The sequence below is a fragment of the Triturus cristatus genome, chromosome 12 (assembly GCF_964204655.1).
Source record: "Triturus cristatus chromosome 12, aTriCri1.1, whole genome shotgun sequence".
In the NCBI taxonomy this organism is placed as follows: domain Eukaryota; kingdom Metazoa; phylum Chordata; class Amphibia; order Caudata; family Salamandridae; genus Triturus; species Triturus cristatus.
The window spans coordinates 681,573,282-681,596,176 of NC_140595.1; the positions used below are offsets into that span (position 1 = coordinate 681,573,282).

Sequence of the window (22,895 nt, forward strand, 5' to 3'; positions counted from 1 at the left end):
ATGAGCTGGCTCTGGGGAGTGGCAGTACACCGGGCCATATATGGCTCCAGGAGGGCCCCTCCATTGAACTGCATGCCACCCTCCCAGTTTTAATGATAATGTGTGCCTGGGGAGGTGGTGGCCGCATAGGCTTGAACCCACCCCAGGTGGGGGTTCCATATGGCCCTTCTCGAAATTTAAAATAAAGCCCCAGGAGGTGGTGGTCCCCAGCTTAAAAGAGCCTCAGGAGGGGGCCCTATGTGCCCCCCCCCCCTCTTTATTTTATCCTGCTTGCCCACAGGACCTGGCCCATCCGGAGGCTAAACTGTAGGGAAGCTTTTTTTGGCATTAGCCATTGATCCATAAATTATTGTTTGTCTTTTGGAGTCCCAGGGGAACTCCAGGACCACAATTAAGGGGTCAGGGTATTCCTACCCTTCCCCCTTTTATTATTTTTAAAGTTTTTTGTGGGACTCGGGTGAAACAAAGTCCAAAGATGGCTGTCAACACACCTGGTTGAAGTGTTGGCAGTTAATCAGATTTCAGCACAGGACTATTGGCTTCACGGAGGATCCGTGCCCCTATATATAAATGTTTTTTTTATATATATCTCCCAAACTACTTAACGGATTTACAACAAATAACAAAAAGGGATCTTTCTGGACCAAGAGCTACCTATCGGCCAGATTTGGTGTAATTGTGTCCAGCAGTTTTCTCTATTGGAATTAACATTGGAAAAACACCTTTTTAGACTCCCCCTTTTTTTGCTCGTGTCCGCTTGATGGATCGCCCAAAACAAGAATCGCCAGTGCACTTTTAAAAAAAAATTATGTGAAGATTCATCAAACGGCGCCAATGATATCAGCAAAAATGCTTTTTCTATCTAAACATGGTCCTAACGATAACTACCTACTGGCAACTGTCAGTAGGTAATATTTATATGCTGACTAAACTGCAATAAACAACATTAAGAGCAACACACATCGATGCCTGTGTTCATCTCAAGTTGGAGGAGGTTACAGGTGTTCATCTCATGTTGGAGGAGGAGGTTACGGATATATATATATATATCAAAGATCCAAACTTGCCCCCAAGATAGGTCGCACTCTCCAGCAACCTTTACGGGTGAAGTACCCTTCACGCTTCTGTGTCCTTTCAGCTTTCATGTCGATCATTACTGCCTGACGCGTTTCTGGGCCTACGCCCTTATCAGAGGCACGACAGAAAAGGTGCAAAGAAAACACATCCACATTTATTCACAATTATCCGCCCAGATGGTCTTGCTCAGATGAGCCAAAACGCAATGCCTTGTGGGCTTTGTGTTGCGTGTTTCAAAATTCAGTTCATAGTCAATGAACAGTAACAGTAAAAGCCCACAAGGCATTGCGTTTTGGTTCATCTGAGCAAGCCCATCTGGGGGTGGATAATTTTTGAGAGCTATCAAATGAAGAATTTCCCAAAATCTGAAATGTGTACCAAGTTAATTTTTTTATATACATGTTTTTTTAAATGCCGAAATCATAAAGAGAAACCTTCGGGACTTCTAGCAGTGCGCTGAGTGTTGGAACAGAGTTTATCCGTTTCCTCATTTGATTAGTTTTGTCCACAGGGCCGATAGGCAGGTCCTTAGGCTCACAGCTGCATGCATTGTTCTAAAGATATTACCTCATTAAATTTCAAATACACGATCTTAAATAGGTGTGCAGGCTGGCACCCACCTTTTGCTCCCCAGTACCCACCATCTGCCATACATCAAGACATTCAATACTCTAACGATCACCCAACGAAGAAAATAAGGAAGAAAAAAAGACCTACAATATAATTTAAAGATGCAGTGCCTACCTTTACATCGTTGTTTTGTTCTATCTCATCACCGAAGGATAGCTTCCCATCCGCGATGGCACAATAATTCCGAGACCATCTCTGAAATGCAAGAAAATACTTAGCACAGGACCAGATGATTATCAAGAAGGCACACACGGCCCAGTAACATTCAGAATTCACTGTTAGAATTTGGCAAAATGCACAAACTGGTACCCTTTTGTCTGCTTTTCACACTTTTATAAACATATTCCACATGGCAAGGATGCACTTTAATAAGACACTCTACAATTAGTGCTTGTGACAGACGTGGATGGAGACAGTCAATCAGGTAAACACCTTCACAAACATTTTTGAGCATCTTAATGTCCCATTTCAAACCTGTCCCCCGTCCTTCTGCCTCAATAGCCAATGTTACACCATGTTGCTTACATCTTAATCTTCATATCTTTTGCACCTTGTTGTTAAGTCTTTTTAATGCCTTTAAAATTGATATGCTCCCCTCCCCATCCGTCTCTCCCAACATAATATTGAAGAAACTTGTGATCCGAGTGTTGGGTCTGTGGACTGGCAGCAGTGTTCTATTAAAGACCACCAGGTTTATAGTGTTCAAGGAGCATGACTAATCTTTTGTTCTGCAGAAAGTAATATCTGGTGTAGGGTGTCCCTACACAGAGTATCTAGTTTATTCTGTATTAGGGAGAAGTTGCTGGTATGTATATCTCAAGCAGAACTACCTAGTGTATGTGTTTGTAGAAGCAGTACAATTGACTGTGCTAGATAAACTGGCCTGCTACCAGACATTAACGTCTCAGTTGGCAGTAACTGATTAGTCAGTGAGGTCTCAAAAAGCAGTACTTGGTCAGTGAAGTCTAAAGAAGGAGCATCTGTTCAATGGTGCTTCAGGTAGACCTATATGGTCTGTGTTATCCTAGGAACTAGTAACAGGTGTCTGACGTTCTGGTATGCCGGGTGTCTCAGGAAGCAGCACCTGGTTAATGGGACCCTGGTTACAGAGCCTACTGTGTTGTGGTCCAGGATTTGCCACTTAGTGTATGATGTTCCAGTAGTGGCCCCAGGTATTAGTGTGCATTCTATCACACCTCAGGCACAAGCCATTGATTAGTAGTGTCCCCAGATGCAGTACCTGGTCATTAATGCACTAGCAAGCAAAATCCACTTATTGGTGTTCTAGGATGAAGTGCCTGTTTTGGGGGTTACTAAAAGCAGTGCCTAGTTTAGTTTGTGGTCTATGGTGTCTAAGGAAGCAATTCATGGCTGGTGGTGTGTCACAACGCATTTTCTGGTGACTGGTATCCCAGGAAGTAGTATCTGGTTTATAATGTTACAGTAAGCAACATCTAGTGATCAGTCTATCAGGATGTAGTCAGTCTATTACATGGCAGAAAAAAGGACTTAGTTCAAAGTGTCCGAAAACGATGTCTAGTCTGTTTTAACAAACAGTACATTATCGAAGATGCACTAGAAGACAGTGCCTACTGCACGGTTTATCTGGATGCAGTGCCTGGTCTGAGTTCCACAGAGTGCTATTTAGTCTATGGAATTCCAGGAACCAGATCCAAGTCTATGGTATCATAGGAAACAGTGTCTCATGTATGCAGTCTCAAGAAGTGGTGTCTGGCTTATGGTGCCAAAGTAGGCATTATCTTATTTAATAGGTTGTTGGAAACAGTACCTGGTCAATGGGATCCCACATGTACAGCTCTCCTTGTTGCTTCGTCTCTCCTTTACCTTCAGTGTTGACATCCACGTCGCCTTTTAACCCCAATTTTTTGTGCTGCCACATAAAGTAAACATTATCAACCGTCACTCATGATACATCAATTTCTTGTAGAAGTGGTAATCACTCAAAACATGTTTGTGTATGATCAAACTATATTAAGTGTCATAACCTACTGCCTGAAAGTAAACACCAAATACAAGCTTGTCAGTAATTGAGCAGAATTAGAGGGCAGAATATGATCCTGCCCAAAGACTTTTTAGCTGGAAATCTGTAAGCTGGACAACAGGGGCTGTTAGCCACACCTCATTCTGAGATCCTTAAAATGAAAACCATTGCGTTTGGTAATATTTAGTACCTATTGGTCAAGTGTCTAGAGACAGTTTAGTATGTAGTATATTCTAGATATGAATACACACAATTATAAATGCCTTTTTCTAACATTTATGTTTTGGCAATATCTTAGTATCAAAATGTAGGAGTTTACTGATATGTTAGACTTGTTATATCAGCTTTTACTACACTTTTCTTCTATTTAATATGTTGAATGAAACAAAAATAGAAGAAATGCTGTACGATATGGCTTTTATTTTAGTAAAAAAGGTCTTCACCGCAGTGTTTCGTAAACTTGCAATGCTCTGTAGGGAAGTGCTATTTAACATATGGAAAAATATTACTAGATTTCTACTAGAATAATCCACTTGTGGGGGAAATCATGTCAATGATTGAGTTTAGAGTTTGTATAAAATGTTGGCCTGATGGTGCACCTACCTTTATAAGGATCTTTCCCTTGAGCTGTGTTGGTGATGGAAGCTGGTCAGCGCTGGCCTCAATAGGTTTGGCCAGCAGCATGTCTCCCAAAACCTCCCTGAACACACGGGCCATGTGACGTTGCTGGTCGACTGAGCAGTGCTGTTCAATTGAGAGAATCACTGGGTACCTGAAAGTTCAAATATTGATACATTATGGAGTATCTTAATAAGGGCCATGATGTATGCACCAAATAATAGCTCACTGCTTATCAACTTCGGCACCCCCACCGGCCTATTTCTTCACATGAACTAAATGCACATTTCAGAGGCCCATTGACTGACCATAACGAGAAAATACAGAAGGTCTTTTTAAAGCTCTTTCAATGTTAAACAACACTAACGAGCTGGCATTGGCTGCGCAGATGGAGAGTGAGATGTGGGAAGGAGTTGACCTGCCTGCATTTATCTGTAAATTTCAAATGAAATGAACTATTGCAAAATTAAAAGGCCTCTTTGTGCATAATGTATTGAATACATTACTTACAAGTGCAGATGACCATTTGCATACATGCCTAAGTTCCACACAAAATTATAAAGTAAAAAGGAAGCAACTTTCTGGAGTATGAAGAGTTGGGTGCCAAAATCAGAATTGTAGAGGTATTCCTGAATCATGTAACCACTATTACTTCAGTAGCTTCCTCAAGCCCCTTGGATCCATGTTGTCTTGGAGGTTTCAAGGGTGACATATACTGTTGGAGGTCACATGGAAGATGCTGCTGCTTCTGCACCTTCAACTCCCTTGTTAAATTAATAAGGGCAGAAGGGCAGGGACTAGTGTAGAGGACACAGGGAAACAGATATTTCTCTGGCATGTGTTAGCCACAGGAGCCCCGGGACAGTGAGAAGACATTACAGTTTTCCTTGTCTAAAGGAGGTGGGATGGGTTGTGAGGAGAAGTTAGATGGTTTAGTGTTTACCATGGTCTTCTCCATTGTTTCAGTAATATTGAGGATGAAGGTACTTCAATGGTGAAATGTGTATGTTCTGTGGCTGCTAGAGGTCTGTGTTTGGATGTTTTCTCCCTGATAGTTATGACTTTGTTGGAGAAGTGGAATCCTAGTTTATTGCTTTTAGATCCTGTAAGAGAAGGTGGGGCAGACTCTGTGGACTGCTTTTCTGTATGATCTGGAGCGATTTGGCAGTCATATAATTATTGATTTCAGGAAGGAGGAGAAGTGTGCTATTCAGTTTATTTGTGTGATTTCCTAGCGTTTGTTAGTTTGATGTGGGTGGATTTTCTTAATATATTTTTAAATTCTCATATTTTCTTTTGCATCTTATTAACATAATTTGTGTACCAGTCTGACATTTTCAGTTTGGAGGTAGTGAGAGCTAGTTTGTTCATGACATTAAAAATCTCATTATCATCACACTTACAGGGGCCAATTCGCAAACAGCTTCCGCACTTGCAGCGGAGGACCCGCAGTATTGGTGGGGCGACCCGCACTCATGGCAGGGGACCGCACTTGTGGCAGGTCCTCCGCAATGGGTAACTGCAGTACGGAGGTCTTGCCATGAGTGCAGGACCCCTGCCACGTCTCCGGGCCCTCCGCCACGATTGCAGGGCCTCCACTACGAGTGCGGAGGCCCTTTGTGAATTGGGCCGAATAGTTTGGAGGGATCAGAATTCTTCTCCACTTGGATGAAAAAGTCTACACCCTATTGCCTTTGTGTTCAAAGTGTCTTGAGTTCACCATTACAGCCTTGGCTTTATTGTGTAGGGGTGTGTTGGGGTAAAGAATTTTGAAGTAAATGAGGACAATTGTCCAAACAGCACATTTACAGGGGTACAGAGATCTTTATGTGGTCTTTCCTTGTGAAAATCAAAGCCTGGGTTGGGATATGTTACAGTCAGATTGTTAGGATGTTAAGAAACTTGCGTGGTTATCTAAAGCCTTTTTCCATACTGGATGTTGAATTATCCCAGAAAATCCTCCACACACGATAATTTGATGTATGCTTTAATCAAGCAAGTCCTCATTGAAGCTATTTTTATCACAAAGTGGGCAGTATATTGATCTTGAATCTCAAGAGGTTTTGGTATAATGTTAATCGCGACTGTGTGGCACTGGAAAAAGGATGGTTTTAATGAGTTAATCGGCCTCTGTGTGTATGAGGGCAATACCGATATGGGCTTTATAAAGGTGAAAAAAGTTGCAATGATAAGATAACACCAAATAGTAGTGAGGATGTGTTTAGACCAGGTTTTTGTGAGTGCAACTGCATGACAGTCCTGAATTGCATTGGATGTGGATATGGTATAGGAAATGGAAGACCTACAGTTTAGCAGGTTTGCTTTGGTGTGCTGGGTGGGTCCAGAGTGGGTATGGAAAGTGAGCTCTGCGAAGGGGGTACAGGTGAGCAGTTCCAGATATGAGAGTGCACAAGAGAGAGAAAGAAAGGTGGTGAGTGTGGCCTGAGGCTTTGAACAGTTGCCACGAATGGGTGAATGAATAAATGAATGAATGAATTAAAAGTTCTTGTGAAGTGAGTTGATCCAATTTCACTTTGTTTCAGAGGAGAATCTGGCATGGAGTCAACCCTACCACGATGAAAAACATAGCTCATTATAGTTGACATCATGTTTTCAACAGTTCTGGGATATTTTAAATAATTCCATTACTCAAAGCATTCAAGCATTTGTTGTCTAGAGGCCTGTTTGTTACAGTATTTTCTTTTTCTCAGCCACTTTTCCAGAGCAATTAACACCATCACGTTTTGTTTCTATTATGCACTTCAAGGGCACTTGGCTAGCATGAGGCACTTTACAAAATGAAATTAACAACAGAGCTAATAAGGACAGCAAATTATGTACTGAGACTTCACCCAATCCATTGTCAAGTGCATTAATTGTTGACAAACAATATAAGATACTGAGCACATGCTACCACTAATAGGTCCATATGCGACAAGCACAGGTTTATTTATGGATGATATTCTGTATTCTTTGCTGTTTGTATCATTAAGAGAATTTATGCGATTTACATCTTTCATTGCAGGCTTTCCTCAGGAGCAGAAGCAGTTCAACTGCAGGAGCTTTCACAATGGCAGGGAGAGCTACTGCAGGGCAAAAAGTCCCTTGTTCGAGGAGCAGAATTCCAAATTTGCCAGCTTGCATGCCTCAAGTATTGTTTAAGGGGTTGGGGGAAAGAGACCGTCTTTTCCACCCTCAGCCAGTCCTACCAAAGGCGCTGTCAGATCACCATGAGTGAAGAAAAGTCTAGATCAGGCGGACCAGCCAGCACTGTGATGCCAGGACTACACCAGCAGATTGGTGGCCAGTATGCTTAACTTTATACGACGCCTTTAGGCTTTCTAAATACAAATCTCATAATAGTTCACATTTTTTACCTACTTGAAATCTTTAGTTAAAAAAATTATTTCTCTCATTTTAACAATTTTTGCAATTTAAGATTTTTGCCCAATTTTGATTTAATGGTTAAGTTAATATCGATTAAAATTGCTCCAATTTTCACTGTCACTCTTTCAGAGGCACTTAGTAACTAGGGGTTGATTACGATGTCGGTGGGTCTGACATGGGCGGCACGTATGCCTCTGTGGTAAGCCCGCCGCATTACGATACCGTGGGCAGAGGCATTCAGCGGAGTGACCATCAACAGCATTTCCGGATGGCTCAAGGAGCCTGTACGTGCACCGAAAAGACACCCTAATCCCTTAAAGACGACGGCTCAGCCATCGGAATTATGATGTTATTTTCCGACCGCCTTCCTATGTTGGTCTTTCCAACATGGAAAGGCTGTTGGAAAATGACTTTGGAGGCCCCCCGCAGGGCCCCTTCCCCTCCGGCCCTTCGTAATGGGACTGGGGGGGTACCTATGGTGCCCTCTAAACATCCCTGCACCGTGTGGCAGGCACTTCCGATATGGAAAGGCTGTCAGAAAATGACTTTGGAGACCCCTAGCAATTGGCCCCCTAAACATCATTGCACCGTGTGGCAGTCACTATGAGATGTTTGCCACATGGTGCAGGGATGTTTCAAAACATGCATATTACAATGGATGCTTGTGCTGCGGACCTTTTTCACCCGCTGCACAAGCTTTTGTAAAATGCATGTTTACGACCTCCCTATGAGCGGTCGTATCATAATCCTGCAGTCGGAACCGCCGACGTAAGGTCAGGTGGTTCCAGACTGATACGGTGTCTGGCAGATGCAAGCCCGTATGACATTGTAATTAGACCCCATATGTTAACACTATTTTATATCTACCTCTGTATGCTCCTTAAGCCACTGAACTCTTCTAGGCATTGAGCATTTAGATTCCTATATTCCACTTGCACCTCAGAGAAATTGGGCGAGGTTATGCTAAAGTGAGCCCAAAGTACCTCAAGGAGCCCTAAGCCCACTTCTCTCAGTGAATTGGTTGGGGTGGCCCAGTTACAGTGCACGAAGCTTGTAGTTCCTCTTGCACCTACATTAACAGCAGAGCAATAGATACAGGTTTTTCATTAACAGGGAGGCAGCCTTCCTCACCCAATCAGAGCTTGTCACTGTTCCTATTCCTTAATATAAGCATCACACAGGCTCTATTTCTGATAGTTGTTCATGAACCTCACCCAAGCTCCGCTGATATCTATTCCCATCCCCTATTATGACAGTGAGAACTGCATACATCACTCACATTGGCCAGTTTCTATTTCAGTGAGCTATGACCTAGTGTGTGGGCTGCATACCTCACTTCACTTCATTTAATTTATTTAATTTATTATGCTTTTCTGCCAAAGATATGCACAAACACTACAAACAAGACATATAAAACAATAATTGGAAATACAAAAATTGTTTTAACAAAACGAGTTTAACTGGAAGTAAATGGAAGAGAGTTAGTTCTCCTCTAAGGCCCACATTTCAATTGGCCTCTTTATCACAAAGTGGGAGGAAGCGGGTTTTCTTGTTTCTAGGCAAATGGGTAGTTGGAGGCATGCAGTAATACAGGAGACAAGTGTTCTAGGTCAGTCAAACCTGAAGGAATTTGTAAAAGAAAAAAGGACTGGAACATGCTTGATTCGGTGCAATAACACGAATAGCTTTGAGTTATTCCTAATTCCATAAGAGGTCTGTAGTCGTTACTTAAAAGACCCTCGGAACTTTGCCTACCAGGTGCAGTAAAACCACAAAGCAGTTGCAGTAGTACTCTGAATAAAGAAAAAAGGAAGAGAACAAACCAGAGAGAAAAGAGAGGAGAGAGCTAGAGTTTAGGGGATAACAGATAGAAGGAATCTAATAGTAATTGAACCCAGGACGGTAGTTTAGTGGCAGGAGTGATGAGTAGAAAGGAGAAATTGGGCAGTATAGCAAGGATTCTGGGAACGCACCCTGACAAATGCAAGTGGAGGAGGATGCAAGATAGGAAGGAGCTCAAAAATGAATACAATGTACACAGTAGAAAGAACGTCACCTTTAAGGCAAGTTGAGAGCGTGCGCATCGTAAAGAAAAGAGAGCAGGGAAGATATGAGCTGCTAATTGAAGATGAGGGATCACCTTGACTAAAGAATTGTAAATAGAGTTACGAGGTGAGACTGAGGAAGAAGGAAGGCTCAACAATAGAAGTGGTAATCGAGACAAAAAAGGACTAGAGTGGGAATGATACTGGCAGTCAAAGAGTAAGTAACGAAACAGGAAGCAGAAATATAAGGAGAAGCACAAGTAAAAGATGGGGAAGTTGAGAAAGGAGGAACTTCAATCTTACTAGTGCTCCCGTGAAGACTGAGAGAGTTCCTCTAGGTATGGCAGCACAAACAAAGGAAGAAAAAAAGTCATGTAACTGTCCAAATGCCAGGAGAAGCGTGAGAGACATCATGCACACTATGATCATGATGGGTGACATCTCATGTTTTCCCCTCTCCCACCCTATGCCCTTTATGGCTTTCTATTTGCTAATGAGGTTGCACGATACGGTAAGGAGAAGGAGTGGAAACAGTCCTGTAAGACCAATTTTAGTATTCTCTGCTGCTACCTTCATGACACATGTGCTGAGCGGTAGCAGCAGAAGCACTAGGGAGACCAATAGAAACCAGAGAAAACACCTGCTTCTTCCGGCTATCTCCTACTGGCAGCCTTTTTAATAAGGGTTTGCTAATGTACATCACTTTCCATGAGTACCTAATTATGAACTTCTGTCCTGATGGGAAAACACTGGACTAGCCTCTGCTATGAGGAGGACTGAAATCACTAATGAAAACTATCTGACAAGTAGCAAAGCTTGGTTTGTGGTCCTACACACATCCCATTGCCCATGCTTGGAAGATAATGAATACCTACTCTGATGTAACAAATGCATTTTCTTTTATTGCTTGGACTACGTCATCAAATTTAATTTTTGTTGTCCGCGTCCATCCATGGTAAATTATTGGCTTCCCATCTGGGCCGTCCCAGCAATCCACTGAAAGGAAAGAAAATAAAGATCTGGTAACTACAGAGGCCATAGAAGTCAAAATAGATATTATAATTGCACACAATCATAGAGAGTAACTGTGGGAATCCTAATATTAGACAGACCTATATGATACTCAGACAATTTATCAGTCCCTCTAGTGATGTACAACTGAAAATGTAACGTACCCATTGAATTCAGTCTTTAGTTGGCAAAAGCATAACACAGGTTGTGCAAAGCCAAATGGAAAACTCCAAACAACTGGAAAGGTGGACCTAATCATCCACTTATAAATCAGACAATTCTCGAGATCCTCGCCTGGCAGTTTAGAACAGACTGTTCTCATGAAGAGCACGGCCAGTACTGATTTGCGTAAGGCAGACCTTTGTCTAGAGTAGCATGGTGGCTGAAAAACGATGGCCTGGAATGTGGCCAGAGCGACTGACAGTGGCTGAGATTAATTCAAGCATTTCATACATCCCATTATTGTTGCTGAAGCCAAGAATTCCAAGTAGGACAACCCAATGATAAAATATAGGAAATTCTGCAGTGTGGAATGCCTTAAAGAGAGGAATCATCCGTCTTCAGATTTGTTCCTCAGACATACAGGTGCAGATATCAAATCTAAATTCTGCTTCTTACAGCTGTAATGCGCACATACCTTGCCCATTCTCATTTGATGTTTGATGTGCAGATCTACTGCATGTTCCCTCTTGATTTGTCTGTGATGTGCTGATAATTTAGTGTAAATATTTACACTATTTTATATCTGCCTCTGTATGGTCCTTAAACCATTGACCTCTTCTAGGCATTGTGTTTGTGGATTCCTGTATTGCCCTTGCACCTCATAGAAATTTGGGTAGATGACGCTAAAGGTATGAACAAGTGAGCCCAAGTTACCTCAAGGAGCTTTAAGCCCACCCCTCTCTGTGAAGTGGTAGAGTAGCCCAGTTACAGTGCAAGAATCCTTGGACCTATATTGACTGCAGGGCAATACCCACGGGTTTTTAATAAACATTGAGGAAGTCTTCTTCACCCAATCAGAGCTCTATTTCTGCTAGCTGTCCATGAACCTCACCCAAGCTCAGCTGATAACTATACCCATTGCCCATTATAACCGTATTTTTTAGGTTGAACTGTTATGTTCAGGTATATTGTCAATTTTCCCTTTTCTGAGCTGTCATATTCAGATACTACGTGTGTGATGTGGGAATCATCAGTAATATTTTGCTTATATAAAATAACTAATAAAACTACATTTAAGCCTGACTGTCCTCAAATCCTAAGTTCCTACAAAAGTAGACAACTCATATTTTGTATCTTGCATTTTCCAACAGAGACACCAATAAAATGCTTTAATTGTTATTGTCATAAAAAGCAACTGAGGTAGTCTCATACAACACTGTTCATTGACAATAAAAGACATATTTAAATGAAAGCTTCTTGTTTAAAAGTGTCATGTGGGCCTCTTGTGTGGATTAAATTAAAATAACGTATATACGTCCACTGCTGTTTCATCGGTAAGGTAGAGTGATCTCTTAAGCTCTCGTCTCTTCTAACTTGCTACATGCACAGACCTTGACTTCACTTTGCTTCTTCAAGATGTTCTTGGTTAACATCATTTATTTATTTAAGTGGCTTGCTTGTGACAAAAGCCACTTTGTAGTGGTGATGCACTCTGGTGATGCAGTTCTTTAGGACTTCAGTCTTCCTTCCCAGGCAGAGAAAGCATGCTGGGTGGGGGGGCAAGGTATTCTGATGATTACTCAGCTATGGGCTTCTTCGGCGATTGATCTGCACTCCTCAGGCACTGTCCCCATTTGGGGTGGGGGATGTCATGGATGTTTCAGGAAAAGATGGGTCAGCCTCTTTAAATATTATTGGTTTTAGTATTTTTAACACCACCAGGATAGGAAGCTTCTAAGAAGCACCCAGCAACCACATCAACTTCCCTCAATGGTTCTCGCTGTAGAAACTAGATTCTGGGTCAATAATGGGGGTTATATCAGTGTATTTCATGATAGTATTCATGTACACCATATGGCTATTTGGCTAGTTGGCAAGGGTAAGCACTCTCAGGACTGAACATTTCAATGATGCTATCCAGGAATATTCAGTTAGAGTCATCAATAGTAGAGCGTGTAACTAGTTTGAAGTGGTTGGAGTTCAGGTGGATCACACAATTAAAGTGCTTACCACCCAATGACCACTATGACCCTAGCTGTCACTGAAACCCAGCTGAGGGTTCTGGGGAAGGTTTTCTGAGGTCCCATTTCCTCCAGTTGTGGTATTATCATGCTGCTTGATACTGTACACATTATTAAGTGTCAATTAGTGTCTTGAGCAGGGCTGAACAGATCACATTACCTTATTCCAGCATTACCATAACAAATGATCTGGTGAGCTATGATATCTTTGATGGAGAGGTGGCATCTCGTGGACCAATGACACCTGAAAGAAGGTTCTAGTTTTTACACCTTTTAATTATCAAAGTATAATAGTGCTTCCACGTTCTTTGTGTTTTAGGTGAAGGGTACGGTGTAACCAGTGCTGGCATGGGATCATTTCACTTTTTGATCCTCCCACTAATAGAATTTCAGCCCATAAACATTTGCCTCATTCAAGAGCAATTCCGATAATCTCTTATAATTTCTGGTGTTAGTGTGTTAATCTTCAGTAAGAAGAGAATGTGGAGGTCACCCTCATGTATATCGAATTCAAGATAGTGTAGATCAATTAGTTGCATCTATCGGAACCCTTAGATCTAGAACAATAGTGGTGATATGGATGGCCTGCATGCGCTTTGCATGCAAATATCCTGATGACTGATATGGCATGCAGTATTCTGATTTGATGACTGTGGCTTTGGAGGAATTATTGTATCTTAGCCAGTGCCTAATTTGTAAATGAAAATATATCCCAGGGCCCTCGTAAGGAGGCCACTGCAATGTGCACTACCTATTGGCCTAGTCCTCAGTGCCAACGTCATATCACAACAACTACTGACCATCACACTCCTACAAGTGTGACAATTTACACTATTCCTTGCCCCCAAAGCAAAACGAAGGGCTTGGGCAGCAGGCATTAGTCATTTTAATGTATATTTAGTTAAGAAACAATCGTTGCTGTGCTCATCTCTAACAAACAGACATCATCACCTTGTGGCAGACTGATATAAGTGCCGATGTTGATAATTAAGTCCTGAGCACCATAAAACACCGTCTCAAATTAAGCACTGATCCTAACCAAGGTTATGTCACTTATATGAGCATGCTCCTTTGCAAATTTGTATAAATTGAAAGATATATATATATATATTCAATGTGCATATTACCAGGGCATGTATGTATCCATGGACACATTGCATGCATTAAATGTATCTGCAATAATTTGAAATGCTCATTCAATGTTGCTGAGATCATTTTGGATTTAACACAGAATCATACTTCTGACTTTTACATGAAACAATGCAGTGTGCTCCCCAAAGAGGAGGACTTACATTCAATGCATCTGCACCCCATCTGAAGGCAACGGATGTAGGCTTCTGGAGAAGACTCGCTCCTGAGTTGATCTCCGGTGAGGTAGCTGAAAGAGAAGGCCATTACATCAGTACAACCATAAGCACTGGTGTAACGAAAATTGAGGGGGCCTCCCTGCACGGTACAAAGAAGGGCCCCCTCCAGGCTCAATCAGGAGCTCTCTGGCCAGAGTGCAGTGCCGAGGGGAACCCCTGGAGCTTGGGGCCCCCCCCGCACCGCTGGGGCTGCGGGGGCCTGTGTTACGCCCCTGACCATAAGTAGGTGTCAAATGAGGGCAAGAGGACAATGCATCAAAAGTCAACAATTGTGAGCAGGGCCTTAGATAGACATCAGATAAGATCAATAGGAAATAGGATGTGAGAAAAATATTACCTAAAGTTAAAAGAGCAATAGAAAAATATCAACCAGAAAAATCTACAAATGTCAATTGATGCCAAGAGGACCCTTAACATTCATCAATATGGCATCAGATAAAACTTCAATATAGTGGAATAGAACTACAGACAGACTTGAACAATCGCTCACCCCAGGAGGAAAAAATGGCCATAGTCCACTGGACAAGCAGGGAGTGTGATGGCCCATGTAATGGGCATGTTTGAGTGCTCCCTTTTGAAATTGAAAACTGCCCCAATGTTCAAATGTGAGCTACTTTTGATTTTACTACAATAAATAAGGGCCAGACTGACAATGATTTTGTGTCTTGTTTGTGTGGCTTTTTTCATCCATGCCTGATGCAAAATCCTCATTGGGATTTTATAAAGCAATTAAAATGGCTATTTGTGTTGTACTGTTAAAAAAATAAGTTAGAGTGCATGTGCAGCCCTGCTTTACTTTGCATCAGGGAGGCCTTCCATAGGCGGTGCATCGGCATTCCTGTGCATCCATTCTTGGTTTTGGATTCATATCCGTATCTAGACATGGACCTGCGACAACATCCGGTGCCTTCCTGAGGCTGATGTTACAAGGAGAACTATATTTTTCCTTAAGAAAAACACCTCAAGGGTAGTTTTATGCATCAAGGGGCCCCTCCCTATACAACAATTGTCCTGACCATAATGCAGACACCCTTGCACTATGGCTCAAGGGTGCCTGCACCGGTGAAAGGCAGCACACAGTGCGGTAGCACACAGAAAAAGCAGAGCTCCATGATTTCTCTGAAGATATGGTGCAGTTCTGCTTCCCCAAGGTGCGGCAGGACAGCAAATTTGATCGCAGCATTGCTCCACGTGTCCCATGAAGTATGTTGTGTATTTGCATATGTGGCAAGCTGAAAAAATACTTTGTATTATTCTGTCATTTATTGTGGTTTTGAAGCAGCTACAGCAGCGCTGATAAGCTATGGGCTTCTGTGCTTTTTTGCTTTTACACTTTGTCACACACATCTCACAAATGCACACACTCACCCATCGATAAGCTAAATGCTTTTTTGCTTTTACACTTTGGCACACACATCTCACAAATGCACTCACTCACCCACTGATCTATTACCATACTTGTGCCTTCTACATAGGACAAAGAGTTTCAAAGGAAGCTTTTAGAAAGATTTTCACGGTCAATAGAGATGATGCCTCAGTGGATGAGTGCTGCCCAGGCCCTACCTCAAGATATGGAGGACAGCTCTGCAGCAGGATAAGATACTGAGACAGTACTCGAGGGATAAACAAAATGGAGCAGTTGACGGAGTGCCACTGTGATCACTCGTCTTCCAGTGATTCTGAGGGAGCATGGTCACGGCAGTCGTGACGTCCCTTCGCCAATATAATCCATGCAGTGCAGAGAGAGTCACAGGGTAGGCCTCACCAGAGAGGAAACATGTGCGGCAGCATTCTCTTGCAAACCCAATCTGTACAGAGAAGAGACAGAAGCAAGGTACACCTACCCAGAGAGTAGGCATATGCGACAGCAAGCAAAGACAGAGTGTTCTCTTGGTAGCCTGCCACAAGTTCCCTCTTTCACTGCATCCACTGCATGCAAAGTCAATACAGCAAATTTCTCGTCGACTATATCCATCTCTTTCTGGATGTTGACTTCCTTAAGGAAATTCTGCACCAAACAAATGTGTGTGCCAAACAGTTTCTGAAGGAGCATGGGGCCACTTTTTTGGCATAACTCTAGGGCATGTCGGTGGACTCCGACTTTACTTAGGAAGTTAAAGACATTTCTGAGCCTTACACTCAAAATGGGGATAGTGCACAAACTAAGCAAACAAGCCTATAAATTAATCAGAATTGTTAAGCTCATGGCTTCCCAACCAGTGTTCCCAGTGCTAGACGCTACTGCTGTACTTGCATGGTTTGGGTAACACCCAGCTTAATTCCGGTCATGAGCAGTGATAAGTTTTGTTTTTGCAGCAGCTACTATTCAAGCAGTACATACAGAAAAAGAGATTGTTATGGCACCAATATATGTACATGTTATGGGAGAGCTCTACTGGTTATGTATACAGCCTGAGAGTCTACACAGGAAAGGGATCCCCCCTAAATCCTGTAGTTTTCCCTTACATGCTAGGATCATGTCAAAGGTTGTATGGGAGCTTGTCCAACCACTCCTTCATAAGTGTTATAATCTTTGTGGCTAACTTCTATAAAGGTGTAGAGTTGTTCAGAGCGATGTACAATGCTGGCAATGTGGCATGTGGTACAGTTCGATGTCACCACAAATAATTCCCACAGGAGTTTGTTTGTAAGAAGCTAGAAACACCTCACTGCAAATTCTCCGATAGGCGGGATGCGTATATGTTCACTACAATCCAAAATGAGAGTGGTTCCATGTTCACGGACTAGGGTCTGTTGATTGAAGTTCACAAACCCGCCTGGATACTTGATTACAAAAAGTAAGTGGGTGTAATGGATAAGAATGATCAGGTTCTTCAGCCATACAACACGAGTTGTAAAACTCCCACATGGTACAAAAGCTGTTTATCCAATTGATCCAGCTGGCAACATACAATGTGTACGGTGTTTACTGTCACACCACCACAGGCAGATGGATGCCTTTCCTTGACTTTCAGTTGACTGTTATTTAAAGTCTTAATGCAGCAAATGGAGAACCCTCCAATTCATCTGCTGCGGAGGATGTGGAAAGGCTCAGTATCTGCAGTTTGCTGATCGCATCCCTGAAACAGCAAAAAAAACTCAACTATGTTGTTATTGCAGAGTCTGCTTTAAGCAAAATAAGAGACAGGAGACTTGTTATTGTTCCCAGTGTCCGACTCACGCGTGTGTTTGTATCCCATCCTCGTCGTCAGTATTGAAGTTCCAAATAAATAAGAAGACTTGGCAGCAGGTAAGATGGTAGCTTCTTTATTTTGGTCATCCGCTCTCCTCAACTCACAGACGCCAACATTCTAACCTGAACTCAGGTGGCACATTTCAACTGGGGAGCAAGGTGAGGGGAGACAGGAAAGTACCAAGTGGAATATATTAGAGGGGAGTGAGTAAATGGTGGCGAGGAAAGTAGGGGGCTACACAGTATGATTACAACACCTATGTTTTCCAACTTGCCTTAAGTTGTACTATACAAAAAAGAGGTACCTTGAAACTGACTGCAGTTAGATCTGTCCTAGTATTTATCTTTCAATGGCTGTGCAAGGATACACACTCCTTCCATAGACGACTACTTCACTAGGCAAGAAGCCTTTCAAATTGTTTCTTCTAGTTGAGAAAATCAAGGACTTGCTTAAGGCCTGCTTGACACCTTTATGCACCATCTGAACGAGGTAGATGTTCTATTTGTCATATGACAATTACATTACAGTCACTGCTCTGCATATAACAGTGGACAGAACATAGGCCACATTGTCACAAATTATCGTGTGCAGCATAACCTTTCAAAGTTTTGAAGTTCTAGTTAGGGAATTTAGGATAGTCTTCCCCAGCATATTTACCTTAGTCTCAAAGGTACCTTAGCTCAACCCGTATAGGGAATCTAGGCCTTGAAGCATTTTAGGACAACACCCCAACTTGCATCCACTAGTTGGATTTAGCACAGCAAGTGTGCTAAACATGCAGGACAGAAACATCTTCTTCAGCCTCAAGTGGCTGACACTGACGGCGTTAGAAAAGGTTCATTTGGCAAGTATATAGGATTAGCCAGGGATTTGAAGGTGACGGAAACATGAACAAGTAGGAAAAGCTTAAGCTAGGAATCCTTTCACAGGGATATCACATAGATAGAAGGCAGATTATCAAAGTAGTACAGATACACATGCTGTCACTTCATCTTACCAAAAGGATTCAACCCCATTGGCGCCACACTCACCCCAATACTTAATGAATCCCTCACTCAACTAACCAAATGCTCCATACCACACAGAACACTGCAGCCAGGTTCACCCTCAACCTCCCACCATGCATGCACATCACCCCACACCTCAATGAGCATCACTGGCTCCCCATCCACAAGCAAGCGCTCTACAAACTCCTCACGCACACATTCAAAGCCTTAGACAACACTGCCCAGCACACCTCAATAACTACCTAAGATTTCAGCAACCTTCCAGACACCTACGCTGAGCCAGTCTACTACTCACACACATCCCATGCATATGCAGCATCAGAACATTCAGTAGTGCCTTCTACCTTGCACCAAAAGCCTGGAACAAACTGCCTCTACACATCTGCGCCGCTGTGTAAGTTTGAGATTTGGGTCTTCAGGTAGGGGAGACAATGACTGCTTCTGCATCGCTGGCAGGATACTCTCCCAGGTAATAACTGTGTCCCAAAAATGAACTTCCCTTGTAGCTTTTGACTTGCTCTTTAGCGAACTTAGACCGGTCTTCTCTAGCATGTTGACCTTGGTTTCAAAGGTAGATATGCTCACTCAGTTTGAGGAATCTAGGCCTCGAGGCATCATCGAACACATCCCAAATCATATCCACAAACTGGAATGAGTAGGATGTAGCACAGCAAGTGGGCTAAAGGCTCATGAAAGAAATTCTGGGGCCAGCAGCCAACTGGCTACTTGGACAGAGGTGCGCACTACATGAAGGATATACATATATTAAACATAAATTCACAACAAAATAATTTACAATTTTTCACATGATTTTTAATGAAAATCTGAATAATTTCAATTAAGAAAGTCTTGCGTTAATATAAATTATTACATTCATTCTGTAGGTATTAACCTAGTTGAAAAAGAAACAACTGAATTTTCATGTCATAAAAACAAACAATTCAATCAACAGCCAATGCATTTTGGGACTATCGTCCCTTCATCAGGGGCACATCTGTAAAAACACAAAACATTTTTGTTTTACATGTAAAATAATGGAATGACCACTCAATTCAAATAAACTCTTATTGAATTATACCATAGTAACCCAAAGACACCTTCTTTCTTGTGTCTGGTGTTCTGACGTGACTAAACATTATCAATCACAGTCCACCACGTCCAGTGTTTGTGTGTTAGTGAGATCTTCATCCCTAGACATTCTGTGTGATACTAACATGACACGAAAGCTGATAAGACTAGCATGTATTTCAAATATTCAAAAAGATCTAGTGGTGAAACCAATTATTTAAAAAATTAAGACAGACGTCTAGCTGACCCATCTGTGAAACACATTCTAAAACTCACACCCATTAAACCATTACGACATACCTTTTAATCTAGAAGAAACCGGGATATGACTGCCAAGGAAAATGACGATACAGCCTTTACCAAAGTGACTCCAGTTAAACATAAAAAAACATGGTGCTCATAGACCACACTCCTACCTAATGTAAAAACACTGCTCAACAGCAGCCATTTCCTGTTAAAAAAAAAAGATCGATAGCCAATAAGTATTTAAATGCCCCTGTAGACCCGAAATCAAACAGTATAACAACACTCAAAATACCCACATAACTCACCGAGATATAGCAACTTACTGGCCTCGCTAATCCAACCATGCTTCATTTGATTCAAACGTCGGCTCGGTATCTGTCTTCACCGCGATATCATGTGACATGATCGGAGTTGTCGTCAAGCGTACACGCGCAAATCAAGCGCCATCTTGGAGTGTATCAACTTCAAATACCAGCCCCTCTACCTACAACTATTCATTATGCGATGCATGTAATTATTGCAGAAAAATAATTCAAAACCTCCGGGTATCAGCAACTAAACCATACAACCTAATCTGGCAGAACCAACCCGTTACCCTGATGTACTGTTATAAATCAGAGATTGTACCGAATTAAACTACTACTTTAACGACATTTGGGCAAAGCAGTCTATTAATAGAATCCTTATTCCTGCTTCATAAAACGAGCTTAAAAACCATCAGATGTGTTATTTTATTGAAAAATGCAGTGAAATCCAACTCCTAGTGCTGAGTCTTGACAATATATATTTAACAAAAGACGACTCCGCTTCCAACACCAGTGATAGTATGCAGCTTGTGGTCACCAAGTCCTTAATCATATAACTACCGAACAAGTAGTCATATTATCTAAATGCTTCCACCACAGAAATTATCCAGAAGTACTTGCACACCCTCAGTGTGCATAGTGGAGTGACAACAGGTTCTCCAATACACTAAAAATATTGTATTATTCTAGCATAGCAACCTCACTCAATGTTACCTCCTAGCAAGGTAGCCAGTACTCAAAGACGAGTGAACCCTGAAAAAACATTCAAAACCCATCCAAGAATCAAAAACTATTACCCATAAACAACATAGTGTTACTTAATCCGTGAAGATGTGAAAGTGTGTCATGTCTGTCCGTCCAAAGTAAAGTCCATGCTGTCATTCATGTTACATTGCATAGCTTATACCTACATGACCTCTGAAGATAAAGAAATGTATATAGACTATGTCAAAGCAAAAAGGAAAATCCATGGAATCACCCTTTCTTTTGTGTAAATCCACACTGACGTGTCTAGGAAGAGATGGAAATTGGAATGTAAAAGGGTTTATAGAAAACAGCTCATTTCAACCCTATCATTAAGACCCCTGGGTTTCAAGGTATCCAGACGTTTGATTCCATACGTCTCTCATTGTAACAGACACCTATTAATGTCTACACCAGGGCTGGGGGGGTAGAAGCTCTATTTTCTGGAATTTAAGTTGAGCTATGGTATGCCGACATTCCTCCCAATGCAATGCCAAACAAGTAGTGGTACTCTTGTTGCATATTTTGCTCTTGTGTTCAGAAATTCAAACTTTTAGTTTTCTTTCCGTTTTGCCAATAAACAGCATCCCACAGGGACATTTAATGGAATAAATGACACTACTCAAATTACAGTCTCCATTGTAAAGTAGTTTAATGTTTCCACCTGTGCGTGGATGTGATAGTGTACATCCTGTAATCATGTGTTTGCAATTAATGCAATTTTGACATTTCTGCATTCCTGTGTAGGATATCAGTTTAGGTGTAGATTTGACAGATAACAATTCTTTAATATTCCTAGATCTTGTGTTTGCAAACAACGGTTGTTGGGAAAATACGTTTTTCAATTCAGGTTCTTGTTGGAGCAGTTCCCATCTTTTGGTGATGATGTTCCGGATACTTTTAGATGTGGTACAAAATGTAGATACAAACACCATCCTTTGTGACTCCTTTTTAGGTTTCTTTAGAAGTAATTGACTTAATTCTTGAGATAGTGTTCTTTGTGCTGCCAAGTCAAATCAATCCTTTAGATAACCCCTGCGGATATAGTTGTCTTTGAAATCCTTAATAGTTGTTTCACAAACTCCTATGACAGAAATCAGTCTTCTTACTCTTAATAACTGTGAGTAGGGTAGGTTTGTAATCAGAGTTTGTGAATGGAAGCTTTGGAATAAAAGTGCACTATTCCTATCCATTGGTTTTTTGTATAGTCTTGTTTGTACACTGTTGTCATTAATTTCAATCCAAACATCCAAAAAAGATACCGCTCTTTCTACTAATGGAATGGGTGAATTGTATTCTCAGATTTCTTGTGTTCAAATGTTTGGGTATTTTCCTCAAGAACCATTTCTGAACCAGTCCAAATCAAAAACATGTCATCAACATAATTACAAAAAAAGAGTAAAGATTCTGTCTGATTTGATTGCTCATGCCATGATTAGACAAACGGTTGCAAAAAAGCATCAATAAATCAGCCAGCAGGTTCAAACAGTGATCTACACCCTGACACATTGAGTCGGAATGGTGGATCTGGTTTATTTTTATAGATTTTGGGAAGCATATACAGTTTGGGCCTGCGCGGATATTGTGTCATTAGGTATATTTTCGTGTTCTCATTTATCCAATCCATATTGAAGGCTTTGTCCAAAATTGTTTGCAGCAAATTAGGAATTTCCACCGTAGGATCTGCATCTAAGGGCATGTACACAGAGGTGTCTTTAATGTGTTCCTCCACTGTGTTCTAATAGAATGTAGTGTCCATCATATTTGATTTGTGTGTGTACGAGTGACGACAACTCCGATCATGTGACTCCGTCACATGATATTGTGGTGAAGACTAATACCGAGCTGCCGTTTGAACCAAATGAAGCATGGTTGGATTAGCGAGACCAGTATGCAGCTATATCTCAGTGAGTTAGCGGGTATTTTATGTGTTGTTATACTGTTTGGTTTCGAGTCTACGAGGGCATTTAAATACTTACTGGCTATCGATCTTTTTTCTAGCAGAAAAGGG

General features: G+C 41.6%; 1 protein-coding gene across 3 annotated transcripts in view; it reads right to left on the bottom strand.

Annotated features, from left to right (window-relative positions):
* PLCG2 (phospholipase C gamma 2) overlaps window positions 1–22,895 on the bottom strand; it is a 436,087-nt gene that overhangs the window by 100,363 nt on the left and 312,829 nt on the right. For all 3 annotated transcript variants that reach the window (XM_085638502.1, XM_085638503.1, XM_085638504.1), the window contains exons 12-16: window positions 14,246–14,331; window positions 10,635–10,755; window positions 4,313–4,481; window positions 3,497–3,598; window positions 1,822–1,902 (exon numbers count right to left, since the gene is read on the bottom strand). In XM_085638502.1, coding sequence (XP_085494628.1) covers window positions 1,822–1,902; window positions 3,497–3,598; window positions 4,313–4,481; window positions 10,635–10,755; window positions 14,246–14,331 — 559 coding nt within the window. The remainder of the gene's footprint in view (window positions 1–1,821; window positions 1,903–3,496; window positions 3,599–4,312; window positions 4,482–10,634; window positions 10,756–14,245; window positions 14,332–22,895) is intronic.